Source organism: Atractosteus spatula, chromosome 15, assembly GCF_055471065.1.
Source record: "Atractosteus spatula isolate fAtrSpa1 chromosome 15, fAtrSpa1.hap1, whole genome shotgun sequence".
NCBI lineage: Eukaryota > Metazoa > Chordata > Actinopteri > Semionotiformes > Lepisosteidae > Atractosteus > Atractosteus spatula.
The window spans coordinates 22,978,751-23,006,592 of NC_142720.1; the positions used below are offsets into that span (position 1 = coordinate 22,978,751).

The window sequence follows — 27,842 nt, forward strand, 5'->3', positions numbered from 1 at the left end:
TGGATGGGATCCTTATCTAATTTCTTGCCTCTTCTTCTACACCTTGACCATAATTAAAATGAAACCTAACTGAATAGACTACTATAGAGGGAGCGGTGGCTCTGTGGCTCAGGATCTGTGCCTGTGGCTGGAAGGTTGCCGGGTTGTATCCTGCGGCCGGCAGAGGAATCCTACTCTGTTGGGCCCCTGAGCAAGGCCCTTAACCCCAGCTGCTCCAGGGGTGCTGTATAAATGGCTGACCCTGTGCTTTGACCCCCAGCTTCTCTCCCTGTCTGTGTGTCTCATGGAGAGCAAGCTGGGGTATGTGAAAAGACATATTCCTAACACAAGAAATTGTATATGGCCAATAAAGTGATCTTATCTATTAAATGTTTAGCTTCTGGTAGAGTCGACAGTCTTCTTCTTGTCTCACATTACAGATAAGAATACAGTAATACCAAACGAGGAAGCGAAGGTGGATGACTTTTTTTGCTGAAAAGGCAACTAAAATAATTCTCTCTGTATGATCTGCAGTCTGAAAGGTTTGCTGATGTTTACAATCCTGGAAATGTTATTTCCTAAAATTAGTAGAAATGTGAAAGATAAAATAAGAGCATACTCAACACTTTTTTGATATATTTTTACAGAAAGCAATTGATATTCCATTTTAAACTCTAGTAAATAAATCATATAAAAAATAAAATTGGAGATGTTGAATATTTGTTATGCTGGTAATAAAATTTAATAAACCATAAGACTGCTATTTTTTCTGAAACATAGCCACAACACTTATTAAACAATAGTTTTTGTTAACTGAGACAGACAGATGAATAAGTTTTCTGCAAAGCACTGCAACAACAATGCAAGATATCTACGGTATGATTGAACTGTACTGTATCGCCCTCTCAATGTATACAGTGAAGTCTTAGAATCCAGGCCAGTTGTGTCTGCTTATTTCTACCACAAAACAGACAAATTACATTTCTGGTGTCCAAACTATTATACATCTTCAAGACATATTGAACTCATAGTGACCATTTTTTTTTCAGTTTAATCTTATACTACCATTCCAAACTATTAGAGAACAGTATGATTCAAGAGTGACACATCCTGTTTATTGTGGCAGGAATGGCTCGACATCAATATGTCCTAGAATCTCCAAAGATTGTAAAGTAGTAGCACATCAGGCCTTTTTCCCAGTGCAGCGTGCAGTAGGAAACTAAGCTGATATAAATGACCACACAATAGGCTTGATTATTAGTGCACATCTGTTTGAGGCATTGCTGAAAGCCACAGAAAACCTGGCTAATGTCAACTCAGACAACCTTAAGGGTTTAGAAACCGCGGTTTTCTGATAAAAAAATGTCCAATCTGAATTGTAGTTTAAGCCACTTGAAACTAATGAGCTGTTCCTCAAATCTCATACAGAGTAGTTGTAACTGTGTCTTGTAGCCCCATGGACATCTGTGGACATCTAGCATAATTTCTACCATGACATGGACATGATGGAACTATAATCACTGATGGAAGTTGGAAGTATCAGGGTATTCTCCAGTAATCGGCAGGGCAGTGTAGAAGCTTGTTTTGCAGTCCGCTTAATATAATTGTGAGCTATTCATCTTGCCTCAGTGTGTCAATTTGTTTTTTCAGCTGTACCAGACTTACAGCAGATGTTTACTAAAAATTAATGAGGTCCTGTATTGCCGGTGCTCTGTCGTCTGTTTCTCAAAGTGAGAAAATGTGTGCCTTGTGTCCCTGCAAACTCCCCTGCAGACGGCAACCTGCTAGTCTCCTGTTTTGTGTGGTTCTGATAGTGGGGATCGATGCTAATGACTTCAGTTATTATGTGCACAAAAATATTGTTATGAATCAACCTTGTTCAGACACATTTTCAATAGCTAATCCTCTTAATTTTAGAATTTGTGCATGAGCAACTCTCACACAATTAACCTCGATGTAAGTAGGTACAAAAGCAACTAAGCTGGGGTCTGTTCCTTTTATAGCACATCAGAAGAGCTGGTATGCTGATATAAGCTCTAGCTGGAGCAAGGATGGAACATCAAAGCAGGAATGAACAAAAATCAATTAATTAGAGGAGGAATGAAAATTTGTGTGACACCAACTTTGCAGTGCCATAGTAATGCCCTACAACAACAGCTCTCCTTCTGTGTCTCATACAGTATCTGAACCTTAGCGGTGTTTGCAATCATAATGAATATTCAAAAATGAAGGGACATTTAACTGTGGCATGCAAAGACAAGAAACTGAGAGCTGGCATGCAACTTTCAAACACATGTGACAGCAACAGGCAGGAATGTGTTTATCTGCAGGTCAGTGGAGATATTTTTGTATTTATTTGTATAAGTATTTAATCTATATATAAAATACTGTAACCTTGTTACATTCAGTTTTTTGTGTAGTCTTGAACTACTAGCCTTGAACTGTAGAAAATGTCACATGTACTGTACCTGGGACAATAAAATGACTGATCTGATGATGTCACTGTATTATTTTTCTTCTTCTGTTTATGATAGTTCTGTCCATTTATTGGATATAACATTACTGAGTTACAGTAATAAGCTTAATACCAAAGACGTACAATAATATTTCATTTATAGGGTTTTGTTCAGCTTTTGAGTTGTTTAAATGGCTCACCTTTAACATCTGCTGAAAAGATTCAGTGAGGATTATCGTTTTCCAGAGATTCTTTTCTCTAAGTAGGCTGGCTAATAAACTGAGCCGTTTTTTAAATATTAACCTTTTGTTGTTTCTTACAAGTCATCTAAGGATATGTCTATGCCTGAAACATTTTCCATGGTAACACCGTTTCCCCAAAGCTATCAGAATATGATTTTGAGATTACGGAATCTCAAAAATGAGATAAAATACTTTTCCTTTGTTACAGAATAGTTTTAATTTTTAACCACTACATTTAAAAAAGCTACTACATTAAAATATCCTACAGAAAAAGGGAAAAACAGGTAATACTGTAGATATCTAAAGTAAATCTTTATTTTATTTTTCAGTTCCCAAGATGCTGTAATGTTTCTACACCTGAGTCCTTTACAAACAACATTATTTGTATTTCATTGAGCTATAATAAGTATATAACAAATATATACTGTAGATCACTTTTTCTTTTAGAGCGTTATACAGCTGACTCAGTGACATAACCTTCCAGAGCTTGCAAGGCAACATCTTCTGTCCCAATTTGTTTACCTGTCTGTCTCTCCACTGTGTAGCTTCCAAAGACTGAATGGGCTGAGAGATGTTGGAAATGCCAGAATGGACCTCATTTGTGAACACATATTCGACATCTTAGAGACAGGAGAGTGAATCCCAACTGTACACAAACCACACATGTGACATGACCCCACCCACATAGTGGAAGTCCCCTTACATGAAGGAGATTAAGACTAAGGACTGAATGTGTGGTTTCTCATTACCTCAACCTTCTTGGGGTTGGAAAAACAGGTCCCAAAACAGTATAAAAGACAACACAGTAAATATCTGAGAATCAGATGTAGAGAAGATATTGAAGGTGAAGAAAAATAACAGCATCCTTTGGCAGACCTGACTACAGAAAACATCAGGTCATTAGAGCACTGAAAACATGAATCAAGAAGGACTTGGGCAAGGGGCTATTGTCTAATTACTGTGGATTATTTATTTCTAATTGCTGTGGTCTCCACCAGGATAAAGGAATCTTGTTTAGTGATGTACTATGTGGAATAGGGAAAAAAGTTCCAGTTTATTTAGCATCAGCTTTAAGGAGTCTGAACTGGGCGTTGCAGTCTTGAAATGGGATCTTTGAAGTAGGCAGGCCCAAGAAAACAATTGCAGCTAAAGGTATAAAATAGTGGCTATTAGTTAGAGTGCAGAGGAAAAATCAAAGCACAACAAAACAAAAACCTAAGCTTCTCCTTGAGCTCCTGAGCAACTTCTTTCACAATACCTCACCTTCTGACTCTTATGTCCCAGCTAGCAGGCAGGTAAATGACATACAGTAACACAACACACAGTGAGCACAACAGGGACCCATGAACAAATACAGTAAGTGACACACGTGTATGATGATGGAATAAACCTATTACTTGTTCCTTTGCAGCCTACGCATGCTGACGCAGCTACCCACCTGAACTACTCATAGCTAAGCTGCTTACTGGCTACAAGAACAACATTAAAGTTTCTCAAACTGAAATGTCTTTCTGGACTCTTCACTGGTCTGGTGATCGAAGGCAGCAGTTCCAACCTTACAGCCTTCTGGGGAATGTGGCCCAGGCAGGGGGTCTGTCTTGTCTGACCCTGCTGTGCCATCACAGAAGTCATTGAGTCCTGGATAGAATCTTTTCTTTTAGAAGAAGCAAGTTCCCTTTTTCCTAATTAATATCTGTACCTCAGTCTTTGGTTTGAGTTCTGTTTCCTGGTTCTGCAGAAGGCAGAAATTCATCTTGCAAATATCTGTAAATGATAGTGGTAAATTGTACATTTCTCTGTATGTATTTCTATATTAATGTTTATTTTATTAATGCTCACTGACTTCTTTAATACTTACTAACCATACTGCGTTACCATTCCTTATTGGAGTCCTGTGTGCTGTCTGTGTGGAGTTTGTATGTTCTCCCCGTGTTCACGTGGGATACCGGGTGCTCCGGTTTCCTCTCACAGTCCAAAGACTGCTGGTAGGTTCATTGGCTTCTGAGAAAATTGGTGTGAGTGTTTCTGTGTGTGTCCTGTGATACACTGGAGCCCTCTCCAGAGTGTGCCCCACCTTGTAGGCACCCATTGCTTGCCGAGCTAGGAACCCCCAGGACCCTGAATTGAATGAAGCAATTAGAAAATTGGCAGATGAAAAAAATGCATTTGATCATTTTTATTTAACTCACATAGCCTTGCTAGTACCATATCAAATGTTTAATTACATCAATGGGATTTGCCCACAAATGCATCAGATACATATTAATATTCGTACATACGGTACATATTATAACAAATATTGTGTCTACACCCGGTGTTTGCCTCAGTTGGTGCTCCTGGCAAAGATGTAAGTAAATGATTAATGCAAATTGTTCTGAAGGCCTTTTGATGCCCTCTGTCAAAGAAATTATATAAATATAAACACAATTAATTCTTTTATCTCCTGTTCTGCATGGTGGAATAGCATAATGAATGAAAATGAAAATGGCAATGAAAAGGGTGAAAGCAATGTGTGTCTACAATTCTAAGAGCATTTGCAGAAATAAGTTTGAAATCAATTAACTTTCCCCTTCTCGCTCTGAAATATTTGACATGTTTCCTGATAATTCTTACAATTAACAACGCAGGTCAACAGTATAAATGCTTTGCCTGTAACCTTCACTGTCACAGAATGTGGCAATACTTAATTCCTAACATATTTATCAGGCTGTTTTTTTTCCTGTACTTGGTGGTTTTAGAGTCTGAATATATTAAATGTAAGAGGGCTGCTGATTTCACTCCTGTCTGTACTAAATTGGACATTGTGATTTCCAGTGCTGCAATAACCTTGGTGCTTCTGTGGTCTCATGGAGGAAAAACATAAGGTTTTAATCACCTCGGTTTCTGTAGTGACTCCTGTAAGATGGACCTTGGTGAATCTTTTTGGACTCTGTAGTATTAATCAAGATTGATCTTCATGCCAAACTATAATAAAATCGAAACTTTAAGCAGTCTGTATTGCACTATATATTGCATTATATATTGTTCTGTGAATAAACAGTACTCCACCTTTATGTACTTGTCACGATTATAGTCCCCCCTCCTTAAGGGTGCTCCAGCCCTTTCACTAAGACTTTATTCTCTGCACCTGTTCCCTATTCCCAGCCCACCTTAAAAGCCAGGCGCTGACGCTCATCCGGGCTCTGCATCTGATTTCCATATCGTGCGAGTCCGGGACCTGGAAGCGCCTGGTCCCGTTAAGGTTTTAACCTCTGTTCCCGTTCCTGTTCCCCGTCCGCCGGTTCCGACCCGGCCTTCGTGGTTTTTAATTCCTTCCTCTGATGGATCTCCTGGTTTTGGACTTACCTTCATGTTTTGGATACTCTATGGATTACTCTTTGGGATTGTTCGCCTCGGCCACGCCACGCCTCCCCCGTGCACCAGCGCACCTTGGACACGCCCCCCTGTCTTCAGCCCCGTATTCCTGCATGACGTTTCCCTAGTGTTCCCCCCACTCCGTCGGACTGTGTCGTCCGCATAGGGTCCGGAAAGAACTGTTCGTTACAGTACTGTAAATTAATTGATGACTTTATTATAGCTGTCTGTCTGGATATACATTTCCTTCGAGATATGCTTTCATAAAGCAAGTTTTGGTAACAAGAGAACAAATCATATTTGTAATAGTGTTCCCAAAAATTCTAAAAATCATTGAACCATACTCTAGGGGAACAGCAATTATATTTTTAGACATTGAGGTGCACAACAGAACTCTTGCACATTTAATAAAATGACTAGTTATTCCATATGAGACCTTAAAAACAATTTGGTGTTATTTTCTGTAAGGAAAGTCTCTGCAGAATGTCTTTATACCTGAAGCTTGTGAAAAAGCTTCACATTACAGGCATAATCTTTGTCTTAGAATAAGAAGACCTGCACTTACAGTATCATCATGTTATGCCAATACAATAAGTTTATTAGAGTTTTGATATAAATGATCAAATTTGCCTATGATCATTTAGATGTCATTAATCTTAAAAACATTAAAACCGTGATTTTCTGTGTTTGTTTTCCAAAGGTGTTTTCTCAGATATAATGTCATTAAGTGTCACCTAAACAAACTCACTTACAATTCAAACACAAGATCTTTTTTCAATTCATATGAAAGTATAATAAATATCTGAAAAAAATGCAACAGCACACATTTTGCTGAAGAGCTTTTTTTTAAATGAAATGTCCCTCTGTGAACTGTCACACTCATATCTTTCTGGATGTTCTGTCACGCAAAGGAAGCAGTGTGATCTATTGTAATAGACTCCTGGAGAATATGTAACGTTCCTTACTTTCTCACTCTTGCTAGCCATATCCCACTGCACTTACAGTAAATGGGCTTGATCTCAAACTACTGGTTGAACAAGAACACGGGTTTCAGAAACGAGTTGTTGCTCTTTCTATACTAAAATCATTTGTGCTTTCTTGCAGGTGGCAAAGGCTGTAAGAGGAGAGACCATAGGCCAAGTGTCTCCAAGACCCCACAAGAGGAACTACTGTTTCTGTCTGCGCAGTACTGTTTCAGTCCTGTTCATGGCAGGGCAAGCTTTCTCATCTCTACTTGGGTACTCCACATGGAAGGTTTTCATTTACAGTAGCTACAGTACAAACTAATGTCCCATCTGTCTTAGATGCCCTCGGTTTTACTAAATATGAGAATGTTTACCTGTTTTTTCAAAAGCAATGGAGCTTACAACAAAAGCTTCTGAGGGTTAAAGGTAGCCAAATTCAATTGGACTCAGCTGTCCTGAATCTTAATCATTACTGATGTAATTTCCTCAATTAAAAAAACAATAAATAATGTAAGTATTGCTGCTTCACAGCTCCGGGGCCCTGGGGTGCTGTCTGCGTGGTGTGTGTAGGTTCTCCCCATATTCACGTGGGTTTCCTCTGGGTGCTCCAGTTTCCCCTCTGTGTCCAGAAACATGCTGGTAGGTTAATTGGCTTGTGGGAAAACTGGCCCTGAGGTGAGTGTGTGAGTGTGTGTCTGTATCTGTGTTTCTGCCCTGTGATGGACTGGCGTCCCATCTAGGGTGTATCCTGCCTCGCTCCTGTTGCTTGCTGGGATAGGTTTCGGCTTCCTCATGACCCTGCCCTGGAGAGGGCATGAAGAGTAACAATAACAAGAAGCTCATTTTCTCTTTCTCATTCCTTTTTTGCCTCCCTACGCCACCCCACCTCCACCTTTTCAGCTTCATCACTTGATTTATTCCTCACTGTACAGAGAAGTTCCACGTCCTCATCCTATAGCCAGCAGACTGGCCCTCAGCCAAGTGGGTTAAGCCACATTTACTCTCGGTAAAACACTCCATGAACATTTTTCCATGACATAGTTCTGGGGTACTGTTATTCCTCGTGAAGTGTCCGGTAGCACACTGAGACAGACTCCTGGACTGTTGGGCGGAGAAGTCCTGGACTGTGCCAGGGACCAGCAGTCTTCAATGTCAAAGAGCGATGACTGATTGGTCTCTGCCAAGGGTGGAGCATAAATACAGCTGTCTCAGTCACATGGTGGAGATACTAGCAGTGATAGGACAAAGGGGTAGAAGGTAGAGGCAGACACGAGAATGCCATGTCAGTCTATCAGTTATTTTAGTGTCATAGCATAAGAGACTGATATTGTGTAGTTTTGTCAGTTTGTATATTGTAGTTCGAGATGAAGAGTTTACTTGGAAAACTCAGACTTATTCAGGTTTATTTAAACTTCCAATTTAGTTATAATATACTACAAGGTTACAGTGCATCCTTTTTTTACCAGACATAGGGAATAATTCTGAGTTGAACACAATCATTTGTTGTTCAATCATTAATTAATTTAGCAAAAGCATGTTTGTATGCCATCATTCAAACCTCATCTCTTTCATTTGCCAAAGATTTATGTTAATAACACAACATACTAAGAAATCGGTAATTGAATGTTATTTTGTAGCCAATGCCTACAACAATGTCAATAAGAAAAAGACTAATAACATAAAAATTGTCAAACAATAATACAGTATATATCAAAGGCCATATTTTCTTTGTTACTTTAATTATTCCATAGCACTGCAGTGATCACATTTATTGGTAAATTATACTACATGTACATAATAGGAGTAGTTTTTAGGTTTTTATGTGTCTTTGTTGCCTTGTATAAAAAGTCGTTATAGTGATTAATCAAATAAGGTTCTTGGTTAAACAGATAAGTGCTCATTTATGCTTTGACAGTTTGCATTTATTAACCTGCAAAGGTGCAAAAGCTGTTAGGAGATGTTGGCTCTTAAACAGAAACGAAGAGGGTGGCGGTTTTAATTTTTTTTTTTCTGTTCAACGGATTTTCCAAGTCTTGGTCCAGATTGGCTCCGTGTAGTTATCCCCCAAGAACACGTCACATATATATAGTGTTCGAGTGCTCCTTGCTTGCATTTTTCTTACTGGATTCTGGAGGCTTTGCGCACTGTGCAACAGCAGCAACATTAACGGCACAGGTGCTGACTTCGGGACACCTAAGGTGTATCGCACGCATTCAACACCTTGAGGGATGTCTGGGGTCACCGCAAATTCGGTGTGTGAAGACTGTTCACCTCTCCTTCACGAGTTAAACACCAGTGTCGAGTCGACCCACGATCCATCAGTTGACGGAGATGATGAACTGCTGAGGTACATCTGGAGGGAATATCTGCATCCTAAACAGTACGAGTGGGTTCTGATTGCGGGCTACATTATCGTGTTCTTTATTTCTCTAATCGGAAACACTCTCGGTAAGTTAATTCTACTCACACATTATGATAAAAATAAACACTTAGACTCCTAGAGATCTGAAAATGTATTGAAATATCCGCAACAAACACAATAATCTTCGGTTATGCTTTATTAAAACGTGCTATATAAATTCAGTTACCCAGTTAAGACTTCGATTTGTTTCGTGTTACATATGTTTAACAGCTACCCTAACTCTCGCAACTTTCGTTAGAATTTTTTAAAGCTTGACTACAGAGGTTTTAACTTTACAGTAAGTGAAAATAATTGTATTTATACTTTATTGAAAATATTTGTATTGTACCTACTCTTCGAACATTCATTCATGTTCTACCAAGAAGATAGTTCAGTAGAGTTAGAGTTTAACTTTGATTCAGATTGTCGAATTAATACATTTTGTCTCTGTTTTTATGACTCAATGGACGCTGACAGTTTTTCCAGTATGAGGTTAAGAGAAATCAAAGCAGCCCTCGCAGTAAAGTTTTGTTTAGTGAATAAACATTATTTCGAATGCCGCTTGCAAACGCTGATACCAGATGAATTTGAATAGGGATTGAATGCATATGTAATGCATGATTATTTCGGTAGAATATGATAAAAATAGTCTTCTTTTGAATATGTTAATACAGAGAATAGAAACATATTCATACCAAAAAAAAAACAGCGTAGGACGATTCGAGTAATTAATTTGTAATAAACTATAAGTGTGTCTACAATTAGAGATCTGTTCTAGTAATGTAGTTATTAGCAGGATTCGTGGGTTATTCTGTAAAATAAAATGTCGTCCATTTATTTTACATAAATGAAATAGATTTTTGCACATGACTGCTAGTAATTTAAGGTAATTCGTTTGGTTATTACCGACTTGTTTAAATATATATTTAAATCATGATATTGTGAAAAAACATGTGATAGAGTTATTGGTTGTTTGGTTTTTGTTTTTGTGTCTTTTGACATTGTGCAGCTCTCTGGATATTGTTTCTGTCATATATGAGGATCAACATTTGAGGCTTAATTAAAAACCTGTGGTGGTTCTGTTGACTTCCTGTCTGTGGTAATCTCGGTTAAACTGTTAATCTTTGTACATCCTTCACTGCATATATTGTGTTAAACGCTGTGCAGCATGTGGGGGAATAAAGATACTGCATGTTAAATGTTACAAAATCTAAGACATAGGAGTGTGTGTGATTGAAAATATTCTTGCAATGAAGTATAATGACACATAACATGTTGGTTATATAATGCAGAGATATGTGAATGCTTGAAAGTGGGGTATCTTTAGGGAATATGTTAGTGAATATGCACCAAAGTGTGGCTTCCTGTATATCAACAGATCCGTAACGCCCAATAGTGTCAAATGACAACATCAAAGAGCTGTCTGCCTCCGTAAGATTGTGATTGACAGAGTGAGGAAAGATTACCAGCTTTCTGAGAGCTGAGAGCTGTCCAATGGAGACACAGATAGCCTCCATTGTCAATCGGATATGGAATTCATTCTGTTATGTCCCAGGGTCTGGAGACAACACAGAGATTAACAGTGTTTCTGTGTCATGTTACAGAGCATATCTGAGGAGAGAAGTACCTCTATATCTTTCTGACCAGCACCTTCATATTTGTGCAGGCAGCCCGGTATTGGTTTTAATTTGACATTGAACAATCACTTCTTAGTTTTACCAAGCAGCAGCCGAGAAGATAGACAGACATGTGAGATCTATACCTTCATTAAAACTGCTCAATACCCAAGCGCAGTTTGTGTGGTGTTAGGTTAAATGTTACATGTGCTTTTACAGTAAGTGGGTGTCATAGTGGTGCAGTGGTTAGCATTGCTGCTTAGAAGCACTGAGGACTTGGTTCAATTCCTGGGGTTATATCTGTGTGGAGTTTGTATGTTCTCCACAGATTCACATGGGTTTCCTCCAGTTTCCTCCCACAGTCCAAAGACATGCTGGGAGGCTAAATAGCACTGGAGTGAATGTGTCCATATTTGTGTCTGTGTGTGCATTGCAGTGGACTGGGCTCTTGTCCGAGTGTACCCTGCCTGGCACCTATTGTTTGCTGTGATAGGCTCCAGCTACCCTGCAACCCTGGATAAGGAAATTAGAAAATGGATGGATGTTCCTTTAATTGATGGATGTTATTGGGTCAAGGAGCAGAGCATGGGGAAAGCTTTTGGAAAGTTACATGAAAAGCATGCCATTAGAAGTGGGTTTAGCAAAACAAAGAGTTTCTCTCATTTGAAGCAGTTGTATATTAGATGTATTTAATCTAACTGATAATTTTACAAGCTGTTACTGATGATCCAGGAATCAGCTGTGAGCCATGCCTCTGTGACCAGGATTCCAGAAGCATGGGTGTGCAAGTGCCTCAGTGCACTGAGGATGGGGCCGGAATGACCTAACCAGGATTCTCTCTGTTACCAGTGAAATCCGGAGCCCCTGTAACTTTCAGACTCTCCCAACTGGCCTTCAGAACCTCCTGCACATTGTGGCATTGTAGCAAAATAAGCTTGCCTGGAGGGTTGGAGGATCCTGTCTGTTCTTCCGGTGCTGTGTGTGGGTGGTCACTATGAGCTGAGCTGCATAAAACATAATTGGAAATTTCAAAACTAGATGAGTGTATAATGAACAATAATTGACAATTAAAAATTGCAAAAAAAAAACCCTGCTCTGTGACATGCTGTAGAGGACACTCAGTTAATGGCAGTTTCTCCAGGGACTCCAGGATATCTTTATTGGATAGAATGGACACAGATACCACAACAGTCTGCATGTGTCTCTTTAGTGGGGTGTGTGGTCATCATCAGTGGCGGACACACACAGTGCATAATCACACAGGAGGAGGTTCTTGGTCAAGGAAGCATAGCGCTGCCTAATGTCTAGCCCCTAAGGTCTATTATGCTTGTGGGTTTTACTTATTAAATGTTTTAATTGATCGGCCACTTTATACATTGTTCTTAGAACTTTTACAAGTGATATGTAAAAGACATCAACCTGAACCTCCAGGAATAACTTTTTAACACTTTTGAAAGAGCATTTTCTGATGTTGTCAATTGTATTTAATAATATAATGTACCATAAAACATAATTATTCATTCATAAACATATTTTACACTCATTTTCAAATGCATTTCTTCAAAAATTGGAACATCGTGATGTTTTTATATCCTCACTCCCCAGTTTGGTAACATCAGTTATTTTTCAACTTGTTCTACTACTCTGACTTTCTTAGCAGCATCAGAAGGGTTGAGACTCAAAACTTGGAAAATCTGCTACTTTCTTCACAACGTGAGTCCCCATAATAGAGATGGCACTGACTGGGGGACGAATGTGGTTTTCAGTGAAAGCACTTTCAACCTGTAGGCATCTCGTGCTCCATTGAGGTAACTTTCAGGAGCTTCATTACATAAAGAAATTCTGGCCAACACAAGCCCAAGCAGTCATCAGGCAACAGTGCATTTCAATTTACAGTATAACTCACAATCAGCATCATAGCTGAACAGAAAGGATGAAAAATGGAGTACTGCTGTCTATTACATATTAGATTACCACTTTCTCATTCTATGCATTTTCGATGGTAAGTAAGTCACCTCACATCACGCAAAAAAATATTCTGTGAATCAAAGTACTGTAGCTTAGAACATCTGCGAATTGATATGCTTATCAAAGTAATTGATTTTCCATTATGATCTTGGCTTTATTAAGGCTGCAGCAGTTATCTGTGTAGTATAACCTCTCATCAGCTACTGTCATCTCACTTCCTTTTGAGCCCACACTTGAAAGCAGTGTTATTAAAGAAGACTAATAGCCTGTGCTTTTTTATGAGAGGCTTGTTTTAGGATAGTGGAAATTTGATGTACAAGATTTCAGTAGACTATATTTTCACTTCCTGTGATGTCGTTTCAGTCAGTGTATCTGGCATTTTTATTTTGCCCAAACCTTGGAACTTGTAACATTATCCTTCTAAAATGAGCAGTGGAGAGTTCAGATAAGGAGAATGTCTGGAAAATAGCCAGATCCTGTTTTGGAGAAGAGGTGGTCAATGTTAAAGGAAAAAAAAATCTATTTTATAGTACAAGATGGGGACAATCATGCAGCAATGATTACTGCTTTCAAGTTATGCTTGTGTATGTATTACAACATTTTTTGAATAAGAGCAACACTGGAAACACAAAGATTAAAGCAAGATGACTAAACAACCTACTAGCCCTGCACAAGCAATGGAACAAACAACAGAAACCGCCATTTGAATTCTCACCTGCTTATTGTACTGGAATCCTGGGGGTATTATTCTGAAGGATAATCAGGTTAAAAATAAAATTGGGATTTAAAAGAAATCTGCAAGCAGTATTTGCATATCAGCCTAGATTCATGGCTGCTTGAAAATGAGGATTTCTCACACTGGTATTTTTAATAAAAGGTACTTATGACCCACTCTTTCAAAGCCAGACTCTTTCAGGATAATTTGTCATGTTAATTCATGAACCCTGCTGATGGGTTCTAAAGGGAAGACTTACGTTCTGTAGAACTAAAAAGTTAACTGCCAGTTATTTGTTTTGATGTACCCATTTAATTACCTCTCCGCTTCTGGCTGCAGGCCAGGTACAACGCAGAGAGTATAAGGACCTGAAGAGACTTCCACCTGCCCGAGCCATTTCTCCCTGGACATGCTTCAGCCTGCACAGTGTCTTAGTGCCAGTTGCAGCAACACCATATCTCTTACTGCATCACTGCAGGTCTGTAGGCAACTCGCCGGTCACAGGAGTCACTGTTTTGCTGAAAGATGAGAAGACCCTGGCTAACTGATGCCTGCTGCATCCTGTCCAGCAGCTGTGCGCCCCCGCTTGAGGTATCCAGGGGCAGACGGCAGGTGACATGACCTAGGCTTGAGCCGGCCTCCAGAGCCTCTAAAAGCCAGCTTCCTTTCTGTTACCTTTACAGGCATCCCCCCATGAAGTCTGTGTATTTGCAATAACAAAAACCAGAAAAACCTGAAGGTGAGAATGAAGAGTGTGATTTTTGGGGAGAGCAGAACACACAGTCATTGAGAAGCATGTCAGAATAGTATATAAGAGAGGATCTTTATCTTCAGTGAGGGTCAGTGTTTCCTAAGGATAAGAAACACTCACATTTGCTGTAAGTGCTCACTCTGCTTTTCTCAATTAATAGACAATATCAAATCCAGCGATGGTTAATTTGGAAAGTTCAAATGATGTGGAAGTAATCCTGTTCACAAAGCTGATAGTGACAGTGCATATAACCTTCTTTATTATTCTCCACTCTTTCAGATCTGTGGATGTTGTTAGCATGTCAGCTGCATAAGCTCTGCCAGGTTGCATTTCTAAACTCATAAACCGCAGCGGTATGACTGACCTCAGGGCTGTTTCCATTAAATCATAGTTTCATGGTTTGGCTTCACTGACCTTCAAATGCCACCGACTTCATTGTTTTTTAAGAGAAACTGACAAGTCAGGTTTTGTTTTGTTTTTTAATCCTGCTTGATGGGGGTCAGTCCCTTAGGGTTTTTGAAATATTTTATCTTTACTCAGATGTCATATGGGATACTGCTCTTAAACCATGTTTAAGGTTTAGTTACAGTACATATTCTTTTTTTACCAGACACTCTTCAAGACAGTTGAGAAATCCAGTATAGTTTGAGTTAAGAGTGACGGTATCTTCCAAAAATACAGTAAGAAGTTTTGTAACTTCGGGTTTTCAAGTTACAGTAGTTAGGTCAAGACCTAGGGAGTAGAAAGACTCCTGTTGCATATCATTTCAATCTATTTTACAATTTACAAGTAAGCCATAAACCACAAATTGAGATGAATCAGAAACATACATATTATGTTCAAAATTCAGAATTCTTTGATTATCTTACTAATGTGCATTTTCCAGTTGTGAATCTAGCTGGTTCATTCCTATGGCACCACAGGTCACAAAAATTGGGAAGAGATAGAATTCATTGGAAGAGTGGTGTTGCTCTCACTCTTCCCCCTGAAAACTAATAGCAATCTGACAAGTCACAGTCATCCTTCTTGCACAGAAAACAAAGGCCAGTTCCAGCCTCACCAACAGCTGGCCAGTTGTGCACCACTGCTAATGGAATCCTAGTCTGCACATACTGACCTCTGGCCTGCAGGGCTCAGATTACACTTTGAATGGACAACTTTGTAACTCTGCTTAAGTGTTTGAACTCGATTTAAAAATGTTAGGTGCATGTTTTCAGGTGTGTGTTCACTTGGAGTACATAAAAACCTTTGTTTTAGAAGTGAAGAACAAATTGACATTAACTGTGGAAACCACGCATAAAATAAACATCCAAGCTAATAGGTTCCTTTAGCTTCTAATTTCTTACTGCTCTGGAAGCCTAGCCTTGACCTCCTGCAGACATGTTCTGCTAAGCAATCACAAATTCCTATACCCACTATACCCACAATAGACATGCTTTTCTGCTTTCTACGAGCTTGAATCAGCATCCAGAAAAGCCTGAGGTATCCCCTCCTTTGGTACTACCTTGAGGTCCAGATAAGGTGGGTCTTGACTCTTTTCTCCATTTGCCTGTAGGACTACCCAGTGAAATTTCAAGTGGCTTTCAAAAAGTTACAACATCAATCACTAATGACTTTTTATTTGCATAAGTTACTTATATTATACATTACATTACAAGGTAATATTTGATTACCATGAAAGACCAATGTTCCAGCACTTTAAAATAATGCTATTACTAAATTATCATGTACAAATAATAATTCTTGGAAAACTATATAAACACAGGAAGACAAAACCCTACAGTACACACACCACATTTTTAGCTAAGATATGTGTGTCTAAGTATTTTTATACACAGTATGATAACCAGTCTGAACTATCAAGGCCCAGGTTTTGGCTTACTGTACATACGTACACTAATCATAGTTTATAAATCCGACCTGATTCAAGACTCACTGTGGTGTTTATTTCTCCTGTGTTAATATAGCTGGCTATCTATATCACAATAACACTGCTGTAATAGGTTTTTCTGTGGTTAATTTTGATTGACACTTACAAATTTATAGCCTTTAGCTAAATCGAATCTTTCACTCATTGCCATGTATTTATCCTAATGTTTGCCGGAGTGTAAGGATCTGATTGTAAATTCTTCAATCCATCATTCCACTCCTGAAATGACTTCAGTACAATTGCTTGTCCTTAAAGAACAAACCTCTCGTAAGCATTTTGATTAATCATTTAATGAGAAATATTTATAGTGAGATGTCATCTCTGTTTGTCACTCTGTATGGCACAGACCCCTGACAGGTTGCCCTTTATTTATAATGTATCGAGTGAACATAATTCAGGATGCATGACTCCATCTTCTATCTGATCTTTGATGCATGGCTTTCATCTTTAAATAAAATCATTTCTATTTAAGACACATGTTCAATTTGAAGTACTGGTATAAGTATAAAGATATGAAAAAGAATTCTCTTATCAAGTTGTGTGCAACTAAAATTTCCGATTACACAACTTAGCAGTAAGATAGTAAGTGGTAGGGAGTACACATTCTGTTTTGAATGACAGATGTATGAAATCAAATTTTGACAAAGCCGTGTAACCCACATCGAAAGAGCCATCTGTATTTTTAATTTTCTTGCTTGTCTATCTTAGTACCAGTCCAGCAAAAGGCTGCAGAATCATTGTGGCGTGTGCAGGTATTGTACACTAATGTCATTTTTAGTTGAATATTGCAGTACATGTCCTGGAACAGGATACTTAAAATGATTACTTGTTGACAATATTATTTCAGTAATAAGATTGTAAGTGCTGTATTATGGAATTTGCTCTTGTGATTCACACTTCCCATTTGGTACAATACTGAAATTTAAGTTTGTCGAGAGCTGGATTTAGACTTTTACCTCAGTGTCCTCTAGTAGGTAGGAACTTTTACAATACACGAGTTGCAGTCAAGACAACATTTAGTCTGTAGGTGCAGAGGTTGTCAGTTGAGATCGGTATTTGCCCAGCATGATAGTTTTTCACTGAGCAGCATATTTTTAATCAGGAAGTTCAAATGCGAGTGATAAATTCCCTATTGCGGCTCTTTCTGCTGCTGCTGTGGATTATCCCTATGGGAGCCCTTTCCCAGAGTGACCAATCCTAGTTGAGTACATCATGTTTCTGAAGCGCAGAAAAGAAGAGCAGGCTAAGCCATCTCAGACCAGAGGTACGCCGAATCAAGAGTGTAATGAAATCCGAATCCGAATAATAATGTGATCATTTGTATTTCATTTGGTTCCGAGACTATCAAATCCGTGTCACTAGCGAACGGCAGACATGCCCATTTTCAGACTGGACATGTGGACTACTACACTACTGTATACATGTCGTGTGTGTCACCTGAAATAAAATCAGCACTGCCTGGCCAAACAAAATCATCAAATTGAAATATAAAGTACATAAGACTGTTCAACATTTATACATCATCCACATAAAACGCATTGTTTTCCTGGCAGTTTCTCCCATCTTACATTTAAATGGGGCTACTGCACTGTATGAGAACCCCACCTGTAGCCTTTTGGATTGCAGTGACTCTCTGTGTGACAGCTGCCAGAGCAGAGAGAAGAATTTCACAGCTCAAGTGGATTAAAACACACCTGAGGTTGAAAATATAGGTTAATTGATTCATAGAATGGTTTTTATAAAACTTTTCATCTGCTCAGCCTTATTGGTCCCACCTCCCTTGTAATTGAGCGCCCTCGGTTTTTATTTCTTACTTACTTTCATATTTATTTTTACAATTCCTTTCTACAAAGGATTCAGTGCAATATGTTGTTAAGTTATAATTTGCTAAAATTGCCCTATTTATTACTTGTTTTTGTTAAATATGTTATCTATGTAAAATGTGTGCTTTGTCTTCTTGTTTATACGTTATTTATTAAGTGATCTTCAAAGCTGGTCAATGTAAGTTTTCTTGTTAGATAATTCATGTATTTAATTGTCCTAGACAGTAAAGGAAGCTTGTGTTGGGAGCTGGTAACAGTAGTGAAAGTGCAAATCGTGATCTGGGGGGCCTTTCCAAGATCCTGCCTAGGGCTAGTCCTGTCTACCTGTGTGAGCCTGCTGTGCTGTAGTAGCACAGCCTGTGCCTTTCAATGTACTGGCTTCTGACAGCAGACATCAACACTGTATGTTATTTTGTTTGTGGGGGAATTATGTCGGGTTTGGATAGTAATACAGTCCATCTCCACACACACTTTCTCCTTCACCTATGCTGCTGGGTTCTGGGAGCTGCCTTTATTTCTCATCAATCTGTGTCATACCCCTGTGCTGATGTAGACCAAGACACCTACTGTATGATGACACCTGTGGCATTGACATACACACAGTGCCACTCAGCATGTTCTATCAATTTCTGTTTGTTTTTTCAATGAGACCCACGTGTAACCGAAGATGACCTGCTGTATACTTCTTTGTATGCCTTTTTTGTCAAAGAACAATCCATTTTACAGGGCTATTTATTAATAATGAATAATGAATAATGTAAGGAATAAAGGAGAAAGTTAGAACAGAAACAAAACTATCATTTTGACTTCCAGATAGATGGTGCAGTGGTAGCCATTGCTGGGTCCTGAGATGCTGTCTGTGTGGAGTTTGTAAGTTTTCCCTGTGTTCATGTGGGTTTCCTCCAGGAGCTCTAGTTTCCTCCCCAAGTCCAAAGGCTGGAAGATTTATTGAATTCTGGTAAAACTGGCCCTGGTGTGAGTGCGCTTATGTCTGTCTACCCTGTGATGGACTGACGACCCATCCAGAGTATATCCTGCCTTGCTCCCTTTGTTTGCCAGAAATGACTCCAATTCCCCCGCGATCCTGTAGTGGATCCTTTATCCTGGATAAAGTTTTTAAAAAAATAATGGATATTTTCTTTACAGTTAAATCAGTTTCATGCAGAGGCTTCTATTATAAAAAAATAAGGTACAAATGCTTCCCATGAGATGTACTGTAAGCAGTATTTCTTAAATTGCCATTGCTTTGGTTTCACTATGGGCAGAAACTGTAAAAAGTACCAATGTTGTCTTGATCAGAGGAAATCCAAGTATACTGGCCACGTCATTTGTAACAATGGGAATATCAAGGTGTCCAATTCATGTAAAAATGTATTTTTGCATGTAGAACAGGCAAGACTGTAACCAAGCTCATAATTTAAAAGTTGTTATGACCATAACAACTATTTTCCCATTCAGCCATCATGTTGTAGTTTTGTTTCTATTGGATTTGCAGTCTGCATTGCTGTGTGGAAAAACCACCACATGAGAACAGTGACAAACTATTTCATAGTGAACCTGTCCCTTGCTGACGTCCTGGTGACCATCACCTGTCTTCCTGCCAGCCTGGTGGTGGATATCACAGAGACCTGGTTCTTTGGACAAACCCTGTGCAAAGTACTGCCCTACGTACAGGTGAGGATACGGACTATAATAATCCTCGCACATTTTAATCAAATGAAAACCTAATGTAGACATATCTGAACTACTGAGAATGTTCTATGGTGACAACTGTGTTCTTGTGTATTGTCATTTTGCAGTGAAAAGCATGTGACATAGTGCGTGCCCGCTCATACAGTACAATATGTGGCTGGAAGTACTATGTATATGGACAGGATCTCAACACATCATGGGTAACACATCAATAAAACCTGAATATTTTTGGGAAAAAAATGATTTTTGTGATGGGTGATTCTTAGAGTGAAAATAAAAACTTTTGACAGAATGCGTCAGTTCCTTAAGTTTGTTTTGATATGTTTTATATTCTGGCCTTATACAGTATGACTTTAGCCTTTGAAACTTCCAGCAGGGATCTGAGAGAAGTTGGTTTAGATGCAGGTCTAAAACATACTGGTCATGGGTGTAGATACACACAGCCTTGAGATCTGTCGATATCTGTCGAGCTGGCTCAGAATGCTTAATCATTCGCCATGTAAAAAGTGATGTGCTGATAGAGATGCGATATTGAGGTTTCTTACATCTTCATGGAAAACACGGTCTTTGCTGCTGTTAAGTGAAAAAGGTCTTACGTGATTTCAGAACTTGGGTGTTATTTTGTTGTCAGTGGAATAATGACTTTGGATTGGTGTTTGTTTTGTGAATATACTGCTATTCCAACCCCCACAGACCTGATCTGCCGTGAAATTCACTATTCATCTAGCGCTGTGGGATGTGAAGATATGGTATTAAAATGCAGCAATTTGAAGTGTCTGTAGACTTAAATGATTTGGAGGTCTTTAAGGTTAAGACTTAGCTGAGTGTTCAATAGAGCACTTTGTCACTGATGAGAATACAAACTGTTTTTTTGAAGTGATGATATGTTTCTAATACCCATTTTGGTAGAAGCATTGTACCTGTGTTGTACCTTCAGCCCAATGGTTCTGATGTTTTCTGTGTTTTGTTCTTATGCCCCAGACAACATCAGTTTCCGTATCTGTGCTCACTTTGAGCTGCATTGCCCTGGACAGATGGTATGCCATTTGTCATCCTCTGATGTTCAAAAGCACAGCCAAACGGGCCAGGAAGAGCATTGTCATTATATGGATAGTCTCCTGTGTAATAATGATTCCCCAAGCCATTGTGATGGAGTGTAGTAGCATGGTCCCAGAACTAACAAACAGAACCAGCCTATTCACAGTCTGTGATGAGCACTGGGGAGGTAAGTTCCTTTCTGAATATAATGTTCACAACCACATAAAAAAGAAACTCGAAATCCTCATCACTTCCTTATAAAGTGTACACTTTCAGAATTGTGGCATATAATTAAACATTTCTCCTCTATGCCTAATGCATCAGACTCTTGATTGTTTAATTGTGTTTAATTTCCTATAGGGCTCTCCTCCCTCTAAATGGTAATTAAGGTCATTCTTTGCTAGATTTCAATATACTGAAGAGGTTCAGGTTTAATATGAATGAACGGATATTAGAATAACTTTCTATTATTATTAACAAAAATGTTACTAAACAATGCAGTGCTGTTACATTGAAAAAAAATTGTACATGTCATTTAACTCCTGGCAAAAATAAACCTGCACCCACACAAGATCTACTTTCCTAGTAAATTAGGAAATATCAGGACTAAAATGCAAGTTAAATGGACTCGGAGATTAGTGATCAGCATTATCTCTAAATTCAGCTCGGGGGACAGAGGCAAGCACTCAGCAGCTGTCATATTAAAAGAAAGCAAGTCTGTTTTGAGTCTGTATGCCGACTCGTAGTGATTCTACCAGTAGAGCTACGGTAGCTTACACTTAAAGAGGACATACAGTAATTAAAAAATGAAGAGCCCTACTGGTCCAGGATACTTTTCATCATCTTGCACTATTTGTGTGTTTGCACGAACATCAATCAAGAACAAAATACCACCATTTACCCACACAACACCACAAACATTTGTGTACTCACAAAATGACACAGACCCCCACAGACCCACTCACGTAACTGTACTGGCTCAGAATCCTATATTATAAGAAGCAACAACATTAATTGTTTCTTCTTTTTTCTTGCTTGATTTGTTTCCATTTGATCTAAGGAAATTCTAATTAGAATACTTTCAGAGTACATCAGTTTGTTCTTTCACAAAGGATTATAGATTTATTACAGCAGTTTCGTTTGTGGCTATTTTGAAAGTGTATTCCTTTACAGCAATTTCTTCTCCTCTTGACTGGGAGGTTTTGGTCAAGGAAGGTGGGAAACCTACAGGAACCGTTAAAGGATAAACAGGTGTGAATGCCAACTGAGCCTCCAATTCCTCAACAGTAGTAAAGTGGTCCATTGAGATCAAGGGGGAAACCATTGAAAATTATTTGAAGTCCACAATCTCCACATGACTGACCTGGCTGAGACAATAGTTACTGATCATTGCAGTAACATCTGCAGACACTGGCATTTCCCATAGAGGTTTAGATAACCCACAATAAGGATTTGTTTATATCAAATGTCTCTGCAAGCTGTGTGACATGAATCCTAGGCTCTCTAGAGGTGGAAGGAACGTACTTTCATTCCTGTCATTCCTGGGTAAAAGATATGGATTTACTACAGGGACCATGAGACCATACAGGTAGTCCATAAAGGAGTAAACAAAGAGTTTCCTTAAACCATCAGCAGGCACAATCACAGCATTCATTTTGCTGGACTTCTGGGAATACTGATGCTTGATTTTAAGCCACACGAAACTACAGTTACAGGGGATATTCTACAATTTCAACAGAGGAAACAAGGCAGCTCTGGGGCCCTGGGTTGAATTACAGACCTGGGGTGCTATCTGTTCTCCTCGTATTGGGTGGGTTTCCTCCCACTGGTAGGTTAATTGGCTTCTGGGGAAATTAGCTCTGGTGTGAGTGTGTCATGAGTAGAGCACGGAATATTATTGCCTGAGTCTTAATTATCATACCGTATTAATAAAATGTTTTACATTCATTAATATTAACGCAACACCTCTATTTTTTATTGAACTTAAACAGCCAACAGAAATGCCATAAATGAAAATTACTCAAACTGGAATCCTTTGAACAGCTAGAATGCACCCATCAGCAACTTACTTGTTCTTAGTACTTTAAACTTTTTTACATTACAAAAGCGTGCACTAACAAGGAATAGTGCAACACGTTTTGACAAGGTAACACCCACACCCATCAGATTGTGCTTGAGCTAGTGTTCATGCTACAGATCTCAGGAACTTTTTTTTTTACCGTCATGTGTGATGCATACAAGTTATGTTTTGGCCTGTTTTGGTCTTTTGTTATAACAGCTTTGCTTGGCCTAATGGCATCAATCACAGTGAGAGTGCTGGTTGCTGGTGTTTGGGCAAAATAACTGCATTGAAATGATTTCTTTGAAATTGTTTCCACACTATTATTGTCTAGTGGGGTAGAATTTATGCACCTTTTCATTATTTGTCTTCCAATCCCAGACTGATCTCTCAGCTCCAGTTTGGAAATAATGGATAAACAGCAATTATGTGGCTATAAAGAGGTGTACTGTTAGTCTAGGCAGCTTATCTGGCTTACAGTTAGTTGTTTCTAGAAACTAGTTGTACCAGTAATACAAAGGTCTATATACTTTATCTTTATCTAAGGTCAAATATAGAAACTGGAATATACCCCTTAAAGTAATATTTTAAATTTATAGCATGCTTAATTTAGGATTCACATATCATTAACAGTTTGCAAAAGTTGCTTAAAGGAATTCCTTTGTTTATTTTCTGATTACAGATGAAATCTACCCCAGAGTTTATCACATTTGCTTTTTCATCGTCACCTACCTGGCTCCTCTGTGTCTGATGGTGCTGGCCTACATTCAGATATTTCACAAGCTGTGGTGCCAACAGGTAAGCACTGCTAATATGCTTAACGTTTCAGATTAGACTGAAGATATCTATTACTGAAATAAGACATGGTTAAAGGTAGAGTTACATCAGCCTATGGGATAATTTAAGAAATTAATGTCACACTGAAATGGAAGAAAGTGAGTAAATAAAATGGTTTAGCTGTCAGCTCTTCCCCAGGTGGGTCTGAAGAAGAGTCAACAGCAGAAATGGATGAAATTCACTTTTTATACTTTTTATACTTTTACAGTATAATCATGGAATTAACTAATCGACAGTAGGAGCAGGCAGGGGTTATGGGCAGCTTCAATCCTCCAATGACAAGAGTCCTGTGTCTCTTGCAGGAACTAGTTATTTAGCAACTCTAAGACTGCAGGTAGTTGGACTTCCTATTCCAGTAATTAGTTCACCTTGATTTAGAATTGTATGCTTTTCAAGGTTTGTTGGGAGTAAAAAACATTGATTCCAACTGGGGTTTGTAAGTCTTTAAATCTTCAGCAGCTTACAACTGTGGAGAAGGGATAAACTGAACTCGTTACACTTTTAATTAAAACAGTATGATCCTTCTTCCAGGTGTAGAACGTGTGAATTAACGTCACATAGAAAGTCTCCTGGATTCTAGACTCTGATCTTGACTGCCAGAGTTAGGGACCACCTGGTTAGATCTTAAGGAACAAGAGCACCTAAGTAAACAAAACTGATCTTTAACCAGGAGAACTTTAAACACTTCTCTGCTGGTCTCTGCACTGCCTAAGTGAATACCGCCCGGCTGCTGGTCTTGTCAGATTCCAGGGACATCTTCCGTAGTTCAGAGGAAGTGGAGGTCTTTGCAGCGCTCAGCCCAGTCCTCCACTCCTGGGGAGTCTGCCCGGATTCGAACGAATGCAGCTGCAGCAGAAATCAAACAGATCCGAGCTCGGCGAAAGACTGCACGCATGTTAATGGTGGTCCTGTTTGTTTTCGCATTGTGCTATCTGCCAATCAGCGTGCTCAACGTTATGAAAAGGTAAAAATGAGAGTGCGTTAAAAGTAATACTCAAAGAGCAATGGTTTCACAAACCACTTTCGTATCCCCTATTTCCAGAAACATCTGTGCTGCATGATGTCTGTTTTCTGTAGTTCAGGTGGGTGGCTGCGTCAGCATGCGTAGGCTGCAAAGGAACAAGTAATAGGTTTATTCCATGCTGAAAAAAAGAAGAAAGAGAACACAACGTTTCGGCCGTGGAGCCTTCTTCAGGTGTGGATCTGAAGAAGGCTCCACAGCCGAAACGTTGTGTTCTCTTTCTTCTTTTTTTCAGCATGGAATAAACCTATTACTTGTCTGTTTTCTGTAGCCTGTTTCTTGAAAGGCTTGTTTTGTAGGTTTTCCCTGTCACAGGCAACAACGGCAACGTTTCTGATAAATGAGCTATGAACAGGGTGCTTTGAAAGAACATTCACTCGAACCTGTGGAGAGGCAGGGCATGGAGCGCAGAGCACTTTTTGCCATGAATTATGATGAAAGTTTTAAAGTTTGTACAGTCCAATTAAATGTTAATCCATTTTTCCCTTAAAAATAGTTCTGACTCAAGCAAATGCCTCAGCTGTAAGTTCTTTCCTATTTCATTTGAAGTGTTAATATAAATAGCTTCTTTGAGGATGTAGAAAAAAAGAGTAATAAGTTTTACTGCAACCAAGATGAAAACATTTCACTTAAAGAGGCAGATAAAAAGTGATTTTGTGACAATTTCTGATCAATTAGTGAAGCTCACCTCGGGTAGTGATTTTGAATTCTAGTGCACGGCATCCTATACTTAAACAATTCTTCTAAAAACAAGCTTGAAGAAAATACAGTGATGCTTTCCTTAAATAATGTATTTTGGAAATAACAGTCTTATTCATCTGGAGAAATGTCAGTACTATAAAGGGACCCATGGACTAGTGTGTTTTTTTCTCCCTATTAAGCCGAGTTTCCCATCAATGTTTCTTTCTCTGTTCTTTCTGATCTAGAGTGTTTGGAGCCTTTGACAACACGAGTGACAGAGAGACTGTTTACGCCTGGTTTACATTCTCACACTGGTTAATATATGCGAATAGTGCTGCAAATCCCATCATTTATAATTTTCTTAGTGGTAAGTGTGTGGGAAAATGTGGGATTGTTTTTAAAAAAGAAGAGTTTTTAAAAGAGATTTGGGAGTTAAAGTTCTCTTTCACCTCTGCTATCAAACTTGTAGTCAAGTTTACCTAAAAAACCTATAAAAATCCACAGTAATTCTTCTTTCTTACAGTTATCTTTCTGGATCCTTAGTTAACTCCTTAGTCTACATTAAGGGTCCTAACTTCCTCATCTTACGACAGATTAAGTCAGAATTTTTAATTGGGTGCTGTTATTCAATGTGAAATATATTTATTAGGATGGCACAGTGGTGCAGTTGGCATCATTGGTGCCATGTAGTGCTAGAGACCTGGGTTCAGATCTGGGGTGCGTATGTGTGGAGTCTGTATGTTCTCCTTCTGTTTGCTGGGTTTCCTATGGGATGCTCTAATTTCCTCCCACAGTTTAGGTTTACTTCTGGGAAAAGTAATAATAATTGCTTACACCTCTATAGCGCTTTTCTGGACACTCCGCTTTTACAAGTAATGGGGATCCCCTCCACCCGCACCAATGTGCAGCCCCACCTGGATGATGCGATGGCAGCCATAGTGCGCCAGAACGTTCACCACACATCAGCTATCAGTAGGGAGGAGAACAGAGCAATGAAGCCAGTTCAGAGATGGGGATTATTAAGAGGCCATGATTGGCAAAGGCCAATGGGAAATTTGGTCAGGACACTGGTTGGCCAAATTAGCCCAGAAGGGTGTGTGTGTCTCAGTGTGTCCTGAGGTGGACTGGCATCCTGTCCAGGGTGTATCCTGCCTTGAACCCACTGCTTTCAAGGAAAGGCTCTGGCTCCCCTGCGACCCTGATTTGGATGAAGCTGTTAGAAAATGGGTGGATGTATTTATGAAGCAATATCCCCATCTGCTGGTCATAGTTCTATACTGCCTCTCAGCTGTCTAATATCTGTTATACTGTGGTTTCACTGCTGATTGTAGCTGATAGTAACCTTTGCAGGTCTGCTGGGATTATTGCCATGACCATGACCCTAAGAGTCTAAGAAGATGTAATGCAAAAATGGTATCTGTGGAAGTGATCTGAGTGTAAGTGATCTGAGCCTAAAGCATCACAGGGGCAAAATTATTCACAAGGCCATTTGTTTGGGGATAGCATTCCTGTTGTATACTGTACTTGTATTGGAATTATCATAGATTAAGCAGTAACAGAATAGCTTAGTACAACATGATATTTTCTTAAACATGATGGACTCAAAAATGCCAATTACAAATTCAGTACCCAAATGCCTTTTAATATCATTTCCCAAATTCTTTCATCTTTTACCAGTTATGCTGCAATCCAAGTTGTAAATCTGCCAGAACCAGTCAAACTACAGCTAAACAAATGAGCAGTTTTTTTCAAAATCTGATATTGATGTGATCGATCTTCCAGACCTTTTCCATGTCACTTTGCTGACTACTAACGCTGCTCATTTACTTAAAATCTGCCTTATTTTTAATTACTTCTTTTCTTTAATGTAACATTCTGTCCATTTTTTTAGCTAAAGTGTGCTGGCAGCTAATTAATATGTTTGTGAAAGAAAGTTTCCCTCCTTTCGATGTTGATCTTTATGCACACATTAAGAATTATTGTGCCTTTATACTTTTATTTGTGTTACATATTTAAATTTCAACCATTAAAGACAAAATCTGTAACTGTGGCTTGATTTTTATTTTAGGGAAGTTCAGAGAAGAATTCAAAGCAGCGTTTTCTTGCTGCTGTTGTGAGATGAGAAACCCTAAGGAAGAGCACCAGATCAGAGGCAGAACAAGTACTGACAGCCGCAAATCCCTGACCACGCAGCTCAGTCATTTCGATAATGTCTCAAGGATTTCGGAACAATTAGTCCTGACCAGTATGGGGACACTGAGGTCCAACGACGGGGATAAAACTACCTGGTAGGAAGCACTGGCAGGAGTGACCCA

General features: G+C 39.0%; 1 protein-coding gene across 1 annotated transcript; it reads left to right on the forward strand.

The window, feature by feature from the left end:
- The first annotated feature begins 9,223 nt into the window (after nt 1-9,223).
- hcrtr2 (hypocretin (orexin) receptor 2) lies at nt 9,224-27,819 on the forward strand. Its single transcript, XM_088934174.1, has 7 exons — nt 9,224-9,443; nt 19,695-19,873; nt 20,873-21,116; nt 23,671-23,786; nt 24,569-24,789; nt 25,773-25,894; nt 27,596-27,819. Exons 1-7 carry the CDS (start codon nt 9,224-9,226, stop codon nt 27,817-27,819), a joined length of 1,326 nt encoding a protein of 441 aa, XP_088790300.1.
- The last annotated feature ends 23 nt before the right edge of the window (nt 27,820-27,842 follow it).